Below are 14,118 nucleotides of genomic sequence, written 5' to 3'. Positions count from 1 at the left end.
TGCCGGTGCCGGCAGCGGCGGGCGAGGCGCAGGGCGGGGGCAGGCTGCCCCCCCGCCCCTCGCTGCCTGCCTGCTGCCTGTGCCTGCCCGCGCAGAGCGGAGCGGGGCGGAGGAGGAGGGAGGCTGCCGCCCGCGGATGCTGGGGCGCGGGCGGCGCGGGCAGGGCGGGCGGCGCGGGCAGGGAGCTGTCCTTCAGCACCGCGGGCCGCGGAGCGCTCCGCCCGCACCGCCGCCCGGGGAGCTGTCCTGCAGCACCGGCGGCCCGGGAGCGCGCCGCTGCCGCGGGGGAGCCGTCCAGCGCCGCGCCGCCAACGCCGCCGCCGCCGGCTTGATGCAGTAGCGGGGCCCGGGAGTCGCCGGGGGCCGCCGCGGGGCAGGGGGTGCCGCAGCCGGGCTCCGCTTCGCGACCCCCGCCCGGGAGGGGCGCCGCGCCTGTCCCCCTCCTCCCCCTCCCCAACCCCCCCTTCCAGGAGCCCCCCTCTGTCCTCGCCCACCTCCGCCGGGAGCGAGCGCCGCGGCTGTGCGGAAAAGCCATGGGAGGCAAGACCTCGGCACCTGTTCAGCTGAAATCAAGGGCTTACAGTATACTGGGCACTCTGGCTTGGTGGTAGGAGCGAGCAAAAGGAAGGAGAAGCAAGCAAGAAAAAGTGAGAGAGGATTGGAGCGATTGCCGCTGCCGGGAAAAAAAAAAAATAAAAACCCAAGGAAGATATCTGGGAAGGAAAAGGATTTTCATGGCGCAGGCTGCAGAGCTAAGCAAGAAGACTGAAGGTTGCATCTCTGCTCTTACAGTCTCTAACTGTCTAGGTCCAGATAATGAGAGATTGTGTTGAGGATGCTGCTGCTGCTCCCCTGTTCACTGTGGAAGCCATCTCCAAATTAGCCATTACATATGGAAACTGGAGACCAGAATTTTAGAAAAAGGGATTAAGGCGTCTCATTTTGGGGGGGGTTCTCTCTTTATTTGTTTGGTTTTTCTTGGTTCTTTTCTCTCTTCTTTTTTTCTTTTTCCTTTTTCCTTTTTTTATATTTCAACCAGAACGTTTCCGATTTAAAAGGCAAGCCTCTTCCCGTGTGGTCTTTCTAATTTACACTCTTTTCCGTGGGCTTTCTTACCTCCCTTTTTTGATATCTATCTCTCTCTCTATACCCATTATATTATTAGTCGGAATTATTATTCTTTTATTTTATTAAACACACACACCCCAAGAATCAGAAGGCGGTTGGGTATTTGTATAATGAAGAATTATGGGGCTCTTTGACAGAGGTGTTCAGATGCTTTTAACCACCGTTGGTGCTTTCGCTGCCTTCAGCCTGATGACCATAGCTGTGGGGACCGACTACTGGCTTTACTCCAGAGGGGTTTGCAAGACTAAAACTGTCAGTGAGAACGAAACCAGCAAAAAGAACGAGGAAGTCATGACCCATTCTGGATTATGGAGAACCTGCTGCCTAGAAGGTATTTGATTCTGGACCTCCACACCCCCCCACACCCCTTCCTCTCCCACCACCCCACGTTTCTCCCTCCTCCCCCCAATAAATCCCTCCACATTCCACCATTTTCTCACTTCATTCCTTTCACGGTGGATTGAGAGTGGTGGGCTCAGTTACTCAGAGCACAGAGGCAAGAAGACAGGCAAAACATTCACTGTTCTGTTCCATTTTCCTTCTTTCCCACCCTCCCCGCTCCCACCTTCTCCAAAAATTCACTTCCTCCCTCCAACTAGAATAATGTGTGTGTTACAAAACCACCGAGAGATCCTTTCAAAAAGCAACTGTGCAGTCTGCCTGTCTTCAGCTTGTTTGTATTGCCTGGGTAAGCAATGCCAAAATGCTGTGTTATTGCTGTGCTCCGGCTGCAATCAGAGAGTGAAATAATTGCTCTCTTTGCAAAAGGGTTATTTGCAAAGACAAGACTGTGAGTGAGGGGCAATGTGGGGAGGAGGTGATTGCAAAGCACTTTGGATGCAATTTAGTTCACTTTAGGAAGGAAAAAGAGAGAAAGGGAAGCAACCGTGTTCTGTCCAAAATGTCTCATACATACCAGTCATCTCAAACAGAGTTCAGAGCATTTTGTAATGTCTGTAGGCAACCACATCTCACTGGGCTGGATGCAGAGGGGTCTAGTTGGCCACTGATTGGTTTGGTTCGGGGCTGGGGTTTTTCTCCAGTTTGTTTGTTGTTGGGAGGTGGGTTTTGTTTGGGGGGGGGGGGATTTAAGGTTTATGGTAAAGGCTTAAAATAAACAAGTCTTTGAATGGAGAAATCAGCTGAAGTCTGATGTGGTGAAACTGAACAGCAACTCAGTGACACGTCTGATGACAGAAGAGACACCACTGCAGCCAACTTCTGGAATCAGACGTTCTAAAGGGAGAGGGAAAGAAAAGAGGGGCCAGTGATTCGCTTTTAAATATGTGTTGCTGAGTACTGCTATTGGCGTACGTGTGGGCTGGGGAGGTGGTCTTCAGCCTGTGCTGGAGGGAGAGGGGCAACCGATGTAAATGCACGGTTTATGTTACACACATAGTGAGGAGAGAGTGAGAGAACAGGAGCGCACATTACAGCCCGTTGTGAAAGCCCTGTTTGTGAATCAGCTCCCAGCTGGACGGTGGGCTGCCAGGGGTTCATGGACATCCAGGGATAAGATCGGTGCCTGCCGGTGTCCACCGGAGCTGGGTGTGCCTGGAGCTCCCTGTTGGGAGAGAATGGCAAGTGGGTAGCGCAGAAATTATTTTCTTAACCCGGCACCGAGAGGTGGAAGGCAGGGGGAAGGGGGATATAAACTATGTATGTTTTGATGTCTCTCACCAAAGAAAGCTAAAGCTGCTGTTTGGAAATGGTTGTATCCAGGAAGAAGCATGAATTTCCCCCCCGTTCTTGGTGCAAATGGTTGAGTGATGGCTGGACATGTTTTGAATAGCTAAGTGACTTCATTGAGCGATGGTCTATTTGACGCATACTGCATTTAGTGCCCTTTGTCAACCCAAACTGCTGCCTTTTAACATATCCTGCAGAGGAGCTCTATGCTGAATACTATATGCTGTATCCACGCCAGAAAATCAATAGCAGTAAATTAATGGGGGATGTTTTAAACACACTTGCTCACATACACTCACAGATTTCCTGCAAATAGATAAATACATAGAGTTATATATTAATAAAAAATGAAAAGCCTTTCACACAGATATTCATTACAACCAGGGAAGGAGACATCTCCTTAATTAAAAATTAATGAGAGAGAGAGAGGGGGAGAAAAAAAAAAGCCCAAATGCAAAGCTATGCAGGGAAGAGAGGCTGCAGGGATGAACTCCCTTCCTGAGCCATGTCCCCAAGCTGGAGGGCGGAGGGAGGCTGGGGCTGAGATAGAAGGTATGAGGACCCCAGACAGGAGAGGCAGTGAATTCAGATCATGTCTATCTGCCCACAGAGCCGTACCCAGAGGGACGCGGTCTGAGGGGGAGGAGGAAGGGGCGGGTGAGGTTTGTCAGATTGGAGGAGCTCAGGGCTCCTTCTCCTTTACATCTGACAGGACCCCACAGGCACTGTTGAGAAGTGGCTTGCATGGCAAAAGAATGTGCCAGGATGCTTCCAATTAAAAGCTTTGAAGTGCCCCCAGCCCCCACAATGTTGCGCTGCCAGCCCAGGTCCCCTGCCCTCCCTGCTGATTCTCTCCAGTGGGCTAAAACCATAGCCCTGCATGAACAGTATGAAATTCAGCCTGAGCACAACCTGCATGGCCCTGGCAGGGTGCTCTCACTCACCCCACACGCATGAGGGTCGGGCTGGCCCAATTCCCCAGCCCCCAAATGCTGGGCAGCAGCAGCAAGTGGGGTAGGAGGGTGCAATGCACCACAGGGGAGCTGAGCCCAGCTCTGAGTGCCTCGCCTGAAGGCACAGGTTGCACTAAAACTTGGATAAGACTTGGTTTCAAGAGCTTCTCAGCAGAAGGCAAAGCCATCCCCATGGGCAGGGGAGCAGGGCCTGAGCATGGATTTGCCTCGTGAGATGGCACAGCATAGGTTTGGCTCTGCCACTGCTGGGATGCCTTTGCTTGGCTTCCCACAGCCCCACAGCCTGCTTGGGGTGGTGGCTGTCATTCCCTTGGTCCCAGGACAGCACAGCCAAATATCCCCACCAGCCCTTGAATGGCAGGGCTCTTACTGTCATGTCTGATCAACTTAGTCAGGGGGTATCTTCTTTCTTGTCATAAGGAATCAGAACAGTGTCCCTGGTTGATTCCCTCTCCCTGGTGAAAGATTTCTGCTGGTGAACAGGAAAGGGAAGGATGCAGCAAAGGCTCCTTTCCCCCATGATACATAGAGTGGGTTGATTTATGGAGGGAAGAGCTTGGTCTCAGGAGGCTGTAAAAAGGACAAAAACCTTGGGACTGCCCACAGCCTGCCCACGGTGTGGCAGAGGCACCTGATAAAGGATGTGGGGCAGACACTCTTCTCCCTGGGGTAGATGTCAGGGCAGGTCTATACAGTGAGGGGAGGTAGTGAAGAGGAGGGCAGGAGGCTTTGTAACAAGAAAATAATCAAAGGAGTAGTTCAAACTGCCATCTGCTACTGGTAGGAAGCCTCTGATAATGTTGTCTTCATTTCTAGAAACGTGGAGGAATGCTGGCATTAGTCAACACTGTAGGCTGTCAGAGATGGTGGACACCTCATGTTCAAGTTATCATACTAAATTGTCTTTTCTCTATTTGGCCAAGAGATCCAGTAGCAAAAATGGATGTGAGTACTTATCTTGGGCTCTATGCACAGATACATTGTCGTCAGAATTGCAAGCTCCTCTTGGAGAATTTGGTTCCCAGGCTTTCAGTTTCTGGGTTTCCCTCTCTTCAGTCATTCTATTCCCTGTAAGAACCTGTGTCTGAATTCCCTACAATGGACTTTCAGTCAATACTTTCAGATCTTTGAATTACTTCAAAGAAGAGTGTAATTTGGGAAGTTCTTCCTCTACTGGGGTTTCTTCCCCCCCTTTCTTGTGTCCTACAGTGAGCCCCTGCTCCATGGTGGGACTCAAGCAGACAGGTGGTGTCAGTTCACATTACTGTGGATCATGCTTCTGATTTTTTCCCTAATCTTCCTCCAGATGATTCTCTCTTAGACTTTGGGGTTGCCCAAATATGTCTCTGGGCCATTCAAAAGTCTCTGCCCTTCAAGAAAAATGTTTTTTCTCAGCCCTTTAGCTGTATAGGCACAAAACACACATGAACACTGAACAATTGAGGTCTGCAAGCTCATGCCCCACATGGATGCTGCACCTCTTACAACTTCGAAATGGCTGCAGATATTCCAGCCTAATTCCTTCTTGGCACTGAATATTTTAAAACCACTTTTTATTATGAGTGATGCCTTGTCTAATTCTTTCATTAGCTCCTGTAGATCTCCTACAGGATCTCAAAAAGTGAGGGACGATGCCTTATCAGGGTTTTATGAAGCAAGCAAATGAAATGTATTTCGTATCTGTAGGTTATTGGTTTTGTCATGTTGTCATTATTATTAAGAAACTGATAGGTCTGGGAGGCTTTTGTACTGAGAAGGCGGGAGAGAGGAGTCCAGGGCAGGCAGGCATGAGTGATGCACATGGGATTAGACATCCCTGTAGATCTGACTGGTGTGAAGGCAAGTAATTGAATGGATGTTGGTGGAGAAAATAATTCCTGCCTAGAGACCCTTCCCAAGGAGAATTAATGAGCTGATCTGTTCCCTTTCCAGCTTGTTATATCTGAACAGTGCATGAGAGCTAAGTGCAGATTCAGTGTTTGCAAAAATGAAGAGCTGACAGCAAAGTGAGGCAGGGCACAGGAGTGGACAAGCTTCTGCCAGACGATTCTGGCGCTGCGTCGCTTCCTCTCACTGACTTCTCCCACTGCTGTTTGTTCCTGGTGCACCTCTTTCCTTTCACATCCTTTTTATGTGTAGGTTTTTTTCCCTGTTTTCCCTCTTACCTTTCACGATTTTATTTCTTTCAGACGTTGTTTCCTGTCAGTGTCCCTAGTTTCGCTCTCAGAATTGCCTGCTGTCCTACTTCTAAGGATCCACAAATCTACAAAGGGTCTTTTCCTTTCATCCTTGCTGACCTAATCCAAGGCCTTATCTGAAAATTCAGTGGGTGTAGCAGTAGATTAAATCAGGGTCTCCATGTCTTCACAGTTCAGCACCAGGAGCATCCTAGCCCAGCTGTGAGATGCAGCAGGAGGAAATGACCAGGCACAGAGCTGATTGTTGCTGGCATTGCATCTGCCGGGGAAAAACGGGATTCAGAGCTGGACAGGCCTTGGGTAAAGAAGAAGACAAAGGATTTTAAAAAGTGGGGTGGCAGATGGTGAGGAAGAATTACTCAGGATCCCAGACTTGGGTGGGTTTGGTTCTCCTCTCACCTTAATTCACACCTGACCAAAGTCACAGAGAAGGCAGGGATTTGAGGGGCTGAAACCTGCAAGCTCAGCTCCTTTATAAGATTTGACAAGGAAATGCTGTTCTTCACTAGTGAGTTGCTAGAACAGACTTCTAAATTGCTTTTAAATTATGAATCTTGCTGCTGACAGAGAAAGAGGAAAGGGTTAATACTGTCCTGAAATGCACCAGAAATTGCCTTGCCGAAAAGAGTGAGAGTGAAATGCAGTGGGAGGGACATGGAGGTTCAGTGTGGCAGCAGTAATGTATAAAGAAATTACACAGAGATAGAACAAATGTCTCTTTGCCAGGGAGACCAGGAGCTATTCCTATCTAATGTTTTCCTTTTAACCCATCCCTTTCCCCATGCAGCCCTCTGAGCCCCCGTCTCACTTGGTTGTGGTTTGGTATGATCTAAGCAAGAGTTTTGGGGGAGGAGAACCACTGAGGTTTGACAGCAGAATCTCCATATTTATTTAATTTAAAAGCAGTAGCGAGGCGGTTGCTGGGGGGAGCAGGGAACATTTCAGGCTCTCAGATGGCTCTGCCCCCTGCCCCTGTTTTAAGAGCAGATTCCCAATCAAGCATACCCGGTTTATCCCAGGGGGAGCCCTCGCTGCTCCATTCTGCGCTGCTTCTCCCTTCCATATCGCACTCGTTGTCAGGGGATGTGCTGCTGCCTTCCTTTCGCAGGCACGAAACCTTCCCCCTTGCAGGGGAAGGGGGCTCTCAAGGAGAGCAGGGGGCTGCTGCCGGAGGAATGGGTTACAGCAGGGTTCCTGCTTCATGCCCTCCCTGCTCAGCCCCCAATCCAAGGCAGCAGCCACCCAGTTAGGCAGCCACTGGTTACATATATGCAGAACGTAATGTAAATACAATACACCTAAAAGTTATTTTTCCCTTGCCTATATAACCCCAGCTTTTTCCTCACCCTCCATCTTTGACTCATTCTATCCATCTCCATTTTAATTTGTTCTCGTTTCCCTCCCCTGTTTTTCCTCTTTATTTTTCCCTTTCATCTTTATGTCTCTTCTGTGCTTTCTCTCAAAAGCATCTTCTCCTTCATTATTTCTCCCTGTTTGTCTCCAAGTTCTCTGAGGCCCATCCCCCTTGCTCTCCTATATTATCCTATCTTATATTATCCTATCCTCTGTTATAATATCTTGTCCTTGCTCCTCTCCATCCCCTTTGCTCCTGCTGTCACATTTCTCTATCCTCTTTCCTCTTCTCCCTGCCATCATTTCCTCCTGTCTTTCTCTCCAGCTAAAGGACCCCATTCTTTTGGAGCTGTGCTGCCTGTGTGCTCTAAATAAACACTTTTCCAGCCTCTTTCTGGCTGTCCCCCTCCTCCTTTCTCCAGTCAGTGCCCCCTCCTCAAAGCAGTGTATGACACCAGTTGCTGTCACTGTCTCCCCTTAGTAGCAGCCCAGCTACCTCTGAGGGGGGTGAGAGCGGAGCCCCTCCCTCTGCTCCCCTCATTGCTCACTGCCTGTGGTCAAGCCAACCTCCCTCCACTTTGCTGCCTCCAACCTCCCATGGCCGGAGGGCTCACTGGCAGCTCAGCTGATGAGCTGGCTCATCTGTGTGCAGCCAGCAACTGGGCTGGAAGGAGCTCATGGCAGCCCTAAATGCCCTCCCTGGCAACCCTCAGACATGGATCAGGCCAGGATCCAAATGAAAAATAAGGGTCTCTCAAGCCATAACCCTGGGGCAGTTGTTGTGCACTACAGTGAAGGATCTCTGGTTGTCAGGGAGAAGAGTCTCAGCGAGCAGTGGTCCTTTTTGAACTGTCTTCAGGGGAATGGTTTTCTCTGAGATTCTTAGGAATACTTAAGGTGGGGAGGTGAATGGGGCTGGGGGCTCCAAGCCCCATGGTTGCCTGAATGAACCTCAGGGGCAGAGGATATCACTGGCTGGTGAGAAAAGGGGGACTGTGTACCATGCAGGGCTCTACATGAACCATGGCGACTCACTGGGTGCTAGAAATGGGGACACTGCCGTTAATGGTCTATTGCAGCACATGGCTGCAGACAGAAAACCCACCACGAGCAAGTCCCCAAGCATAAGGAGTAAAGCAAAGGGGACAGCAGAGAGTGCAGAAGCAAGGGCTAGCTAAGGGTGGGGTGTTGCATAGTCAGAATAGGGTTCATAAAAGGGGGACAGGGACAAGGAAGAGTAGGAAGGTTGTGTATGAAGGCTAGGCATGTTTGCCTGGAAAAGGAGGTGAACAAGAGGGAAAGTGACTGGATTGTGTTGAATAATGAATGGAGTAGAGAAGGTGGATCAGTAGCTCTTGATTTCCCCATTTTGTAACACACAGACAAGAGGACCTGACATGAGTCACAGGAGACCCAGTTAAAGCTTTCTCATTTGATGCATATCAGGGCTGTGGAGCTCACTGCCACTGGAGCTCTCATGGCCAAGATTTTAACAACATTTAGCAAGCAAGTGGGCATTTACGACAGAGTTCACGAAAATTAAGCATCCTCCTAATGGATGTGAACAGCATTTTGGGTGTTTTGTAATTCAGCAATTAAGCCAGTCGCCATAAAAACGAGGATAACGTTTCACAAGGGCAGTCTATCCCCTATCTGACTGCCATGTGGTTCTTGCCTCTTCCCTGAAACATTTGTCAGGGATTAAACAGAACTCAGATTTACTTAGTCTGGCATTTCTTTTGTTTCTAGATGCTATGCTGTGCAGTTGCAATGTAAGATGCAAACTAGGCCTGCATTTCTGCTGGTGTGAATGACTGCCCTAATTTGACAAATTAACAGTGAGTTTAGGTATTTCTATCATATTTTGCTAGGAAGGATCTGGGATAGAGAGCAATTAAGAGCATATGGAATTAAGTGGAGTCTTTTTTCTTCACACCCCAGGGTATAAAGTAAGTAGCTGGCAATGAAGGTGCTATATATGTGCAAAGAATTATTATTGTTGAAGTCCCTGCTTCCCAGAAAGCAATAGGCTTTGGGTCTCTTTGATGCTATCACAACTAAATTAGAAACAAGGTTGTCTCTTTCCTCTTGTATCTGTGGAAATGATTACTGCACTAGCATCTGATGACGTACAATACTGGAGTGTTTCTATGCACAAGAGATGGAGCCCAATTCTCCCCTCGTTGCTCTGATGTAACCTCGGTGACTCGGATGGAGGCACGCTGCTTACGCTGCCTGTGTGGGCAAAGGGAGAGCGAGGCTGAGGAAGGGCTGTGAGTGCTTTCAACATCCATGCCCCCAAGGTCACCGCGTGTCCCCGCTCTGCCAGTGATGTACCCAACAAACCAGGGGCTAAATTCACTTCTAGCGTGAACGGGTGCGACAGCCCCAAAGGTAATGAGATTCTGCATTTATTTATGCCAGCTGTTCACCAAGTCCAGCAGTTCCTTTTTTAACTATTCCCATTTACATCATCTTTCACCCTCATTAGGAAAATTCAGCTTGGCTGCTCTTCCTGTGGGGCAAAAATTCTCATACAGATTCCTTACCTTGAATGGGTGAGTGTGTAAAATGGCAGAGGTGACCATGAACTTGCTGGCATTCACATTTCTCTTTCTCTTCTTTCTGCATTTTTATCTTTATCTGAATCTCTCTTTTTTATTGACAGCTTTCTGTCTCCCAGACTGATTTATTCTCCTTGTGTTACAGAAAAGCTCTCCCATAAAATTCCAAACTACTCAGTCAGAGTTTTCATACCAAGCCCTGCAGGACAGGTGAAAGCCACTTCTGTTTCTGTGGCACAGGCGACTAAAGTATTTATACTAGCTTCCTACCAAATCTATAACTCCCCAGAGAAGCATATGGACTTTATCCTGCACTTCCTATTCCCCCAGAGCATATACTCCTATCTTCTAGCTGTGAAAAACAGAAAATGAGGATGGTATACAAAAACTTGAGAATGCAATGTCATCCTATTCATGGGTAGGGATTTTTCTGATGTGTGTTTTTGCTAGAAGCAAACACCTATAAATTTCTGATTTAGCTTGTTGTATAAAGAATACATTCTGTCAAATAAAGAATAACACTATCCGCCTCCGTTCCTTGGATTTTCTATCCCTTTCTGATTTTTCTCTTCCTATTTCTCAGTTTTCATTCTCCTTCTGAACATGATAATTTTTTTTTAGTGCTGGTTTTATTTTTCTCCTCCCACTCCTTCATAACAACATTTCATTCTTAAATTTGCTATCACTCAGGGAACTTCTCTCTTTCTTCAGGTCTTGTTTATATCACCAGTGTAACTGCAGTGAGATGGATCATGCTTGAACACTGAATTTTTCCCAGGTTTATGGCTGTATTAATTCAGTATCACAGATCACTGTGAATCAAATGACTTTTCATCCAACCCTATTTGCTGACTTCTGCAACTTTACTGTGACCTGTCCATTGTAAACAGTAAATTTCTGAGAACCTGTTCCTGGAGCTTTATCTCCTCCTAAGGATGTTGCATAATATTTTTCTTTCTTAGTTCAATTTTTTTTTTCACCCTTGGTTTTCATTTTTCTTCATTCTCTTTTTCATTCTTCTTCAGAATTCACAGTTTCTTCATCTCTTCCCTTTTTTCCACATCATCTCTCATGTCTGCATTTTTCTCCCACAGTCCTAACCCCTGATTATGTTTCCACGTTTCCCTTTACATTTCTAGCCCATAGTCCTCCTGGGTAGGAACTAGTTCCCTTGATGCCATCCCATTCAGCCTCTTTGGAGAGGTGGTGGAAAAGGACTCACAACTAGGTCTGTTCAAATGTGCATGTGTGCACATGTGCACACGTGCATCTCCTTTCAGATATGATTGATATGAAAGATTGGTGGTTGAAATGAAGTGGTTTGATTTTGACTTTTGCCTTTCAGACAGCCATGAGGAGCCATTCCCAAATGTAGATGCCCCCCAGAATTGCCTTCAGAGCACAGGGTCTCAAGGGATCGATCATCAAGAATTTCTGCTGCTTTGTTTCAGATTCAAGCATTGTCCTTTTCCTTTGGCTGAGGGTCATGGGTTTTTGAAGGGCAGCATGAAAGGAGGCATTTTTGTCTTGCTCATTTTTGAGTGAGGAGTGAATGAACTGTGATAAATATTTTTCTGTGTATAACTAGAGCTGTCTCAAAGAAGTAGCAGAGGAAACAGATGGCAGAGGCCCTTTATAGGCAGCTGCTGTTGTCTCTTAAGGTGTCACCATCGCAAGAAAAGTGGTTGTAATTGGGGAGCTTCAAGATCAGTAGCGCCTGAAAGGACTTGAGCAGAAAAGAATGTCATCCTGCCTGACGGCAGGGGGGAGGGAGACAAAAATCAAATATTCAGAGACAAAAAGTACAGGGAATAGGTTGGAGCCACTATGAAGTTTTACTGAACAACCACAGGATGGATGGTTTCCCTGTGTTTGGGAATTCCTAATTGGCCACAGACAGTAGGAACATTTTAGACAAGATGAAGAGCTGGTTTAGTGTATTTTGGGGACAGCAAGAGGAGCCGGTGTCCAGTGGAAACAGTTGAGTGAAAGACTGAGATCCCCAGTGCACTGTGGAAATGCGGTTGGGCAGGAGTGAGGAAAGGTCCAGGAATAGCTATCTCCAGGCTCCTTTCTCCTCCAATTGCTTCCGAGCACTACTGCAGTGCATGCTTTTGGTATGGGGGATGCTACAGTTTGGTGTAGAAGCTTCTGTCCCAGATATTCCTCAAAATGCCTGCCTGGAGCCCTATGATCTCAGTGTATGCAGCACAGAGAGAAATTGTAAGTTGACCTGTGAAATAACAGAAGTGGAGACATGTAGCTGCTCCCTAAAGAAATAACCAGGCTTTGGTTCCTTCATATCTTCCAGGCTTGGGGGGATTGCACAATGGGCTAGACCACTAAGTCTTCCAGATATGGAGTTGTTTTAATTTCTCCTGCTGCCCATGTGTCTCCAAAAGTAGGAGCCATGTATTTCTTTCAAGGAAGAGAAAATACACGGAAAAATTTCAATAGGAGAATTTGGGAGGAAGCCTGGAAGGATGATAGGGTCGCTCATGAAGTGCAAGGGTTTGGGGCAACAGAGCAGCTGTGAACAGGCTTGCTGCTGGAGATAATTGGAGCTCAACATTGCACAGTGTCCTTTAGCTGAGGATTCCATTGGAACTGTACTCAATAGCCTCAAAGGGAACAACTGCCAAGAGCAGAGCAGAGCAGCACAGCTGCTTTGCTGTTGGGAAAGGGAGCAAAAGAGAAAATAATATGTCTACCCTGATGAGTGAACTGCAATGCAAACAGCAGCACAGCACAGGAAAATGCATGGGACTGACAATTTTTCTAAATTTTGGGTGAGCACCTAATCATTGCACAACTCTTTCTCAATCATTGTTCTGTTCTTCCCCTCTTCATCCATCAGTTTGTCCATCTGTTCACAGGAAAACAACTCAGAAAGGACAAGAATGACTTTCCAGGAATCAGTTCCAGGGGCTGTCTAAGATCACAGGAGAAAGGTGTTTTTCTGTGTGCTGCATCATTACAGCTTGGCCCACATTTACAGGAACAGTGAGGGGGAAAGCATTCAGAGCAAAGCAAGACTGTGAGAAAGAGCATTGTGACAATATAAAGGCACCAGGACCAGGGAGGACTTTTATTCTTCTGCAGAAACTGAAGGGATGGGTTGTTTCTGGGAATAAACTGACTCAGATGTGGAGGAAAGCGTCTCTGTGTCCTGGAAATGGAGGGACGTTTGGGGCTGGAAGGGTCTGTGACAGCTGGAAAGCACAGCTGGCCAGAAGGAAACATTAGGCAAGAGAGGACCCAGGACTTGGCCACAGCATGACAAGGGAAGGTGGTAATAGGAACGCAGTGTGCATGCTGGAAGGAGATAATTGGGATACATGGTCTGAAAGAGGAAGATGAGTCAGAAGAAATCCTGGGACTCAGAGGTAGGAGAAGTTTGAATTGCTGAGAGAAATAGGAGTATCAGCTGGAGCTGATGGATGGAGAGACAGACCTCCTCATCCATCTTCTCTGAATTTTGGAATGGGATGGATTTTCACCTGCTGATACCAACATCTACCACCTCTAACAGCGTTCCCTCTCGCTCCTTCCTGCCCCAGTCCATGGGAGAAAGAAGGGTTCAGACATAGAAAGACTGGGCAGTATCAATTGTATACACCAACCAGTCTTGGACCTCCAGCAATTTGGAAAGTGTGACCAGTGGTTTTGACTCCATACAGTAAAGTTTGAAAAAGAAAAGAAGAAACAAACTAGTTGGAGCATGACATTTTAGACTTGACTGCATGATGCCAAGAAAGGCAGGCATGGCCACCTCACATATTGAGGCTCTGTGCTGGTCTCATACTGGAAGCACATTAATTTTTCCTTCTTCTCGAGTTTTTGGGTACAGTTTTCATGGCAAAGAACCCATGTTCTGGCTAGATTATCTTTGGTAAAGCACAGGAACTAACACTTAAAGCTCTTCTCTGGCTGCTGTTCTTTGGTGAAGATTTGAGAATTTTACCTTTCTTTGCCATTGTGCCATTAAGCTGCACAAAAAATGCTTCACATAGGGTGGAAACACCTTTATGCTAGACACTGTGCACACACAAAACTGTTGTCCCTACATCAAAGTGACACTCTAAGATGACAAATGACATATGAAAGGCAGCAAAGCAGAAGACAGCAAAAGTGTACAACTTGTTTCTGTGTTGTTGCTTTTGACATCACTAAGAGGGTATTACACCTAGAACTAACTTCATCTCCTTCTCC

General features: G+C 47.4%; 1 protein-coding gene across 1 annotated transcript in view; it reads left to right on the top strand.

The window, feature by feature from the left end:
• Positions 1-1,248: 1,248 nt before the first annotated feature.
• CACNG2 (calcium voltage-gated channel auxiliary subunit gamma 2) overlaps positions 1,249-14,118 on the top strand; it is a 51,088-nt gene continuing 38,218 nt past the window's right edge. Inside the window, exon 1 of the mRNA XM_041481641.1 lies at positions 1,249-1,459. Within this exon, the coding sequence (XP_041337575.1) occupies positions 1,249-1,459 (211 nt within the window). The remainder of the gene's footprint in view (positions 1,460-14,118) is intronic.

This window comes from Pyrgilauda ruficollis, unplaced genomic scaffold (genome assembly GCF_017590135.1).
Source record: "Pyrgilauda ruficollis isolate IOZ18807 unplaced genomic scaffold, ASM1759013v1 scaffold56, whole genome shotgun sequence".
Classification (NCBI taxonomy): Eukaryota; Metazoa; Chordata; class Aves; order Passeriformes; family Passeridae; genus Pyrgilauda; species Pyrgilauda ruficollis.
The sequence above is the reverse complement of the archived record's forward strand: the minus strand, read 5'-3'. Positions and strand labels throughout refer to the sequence as shown.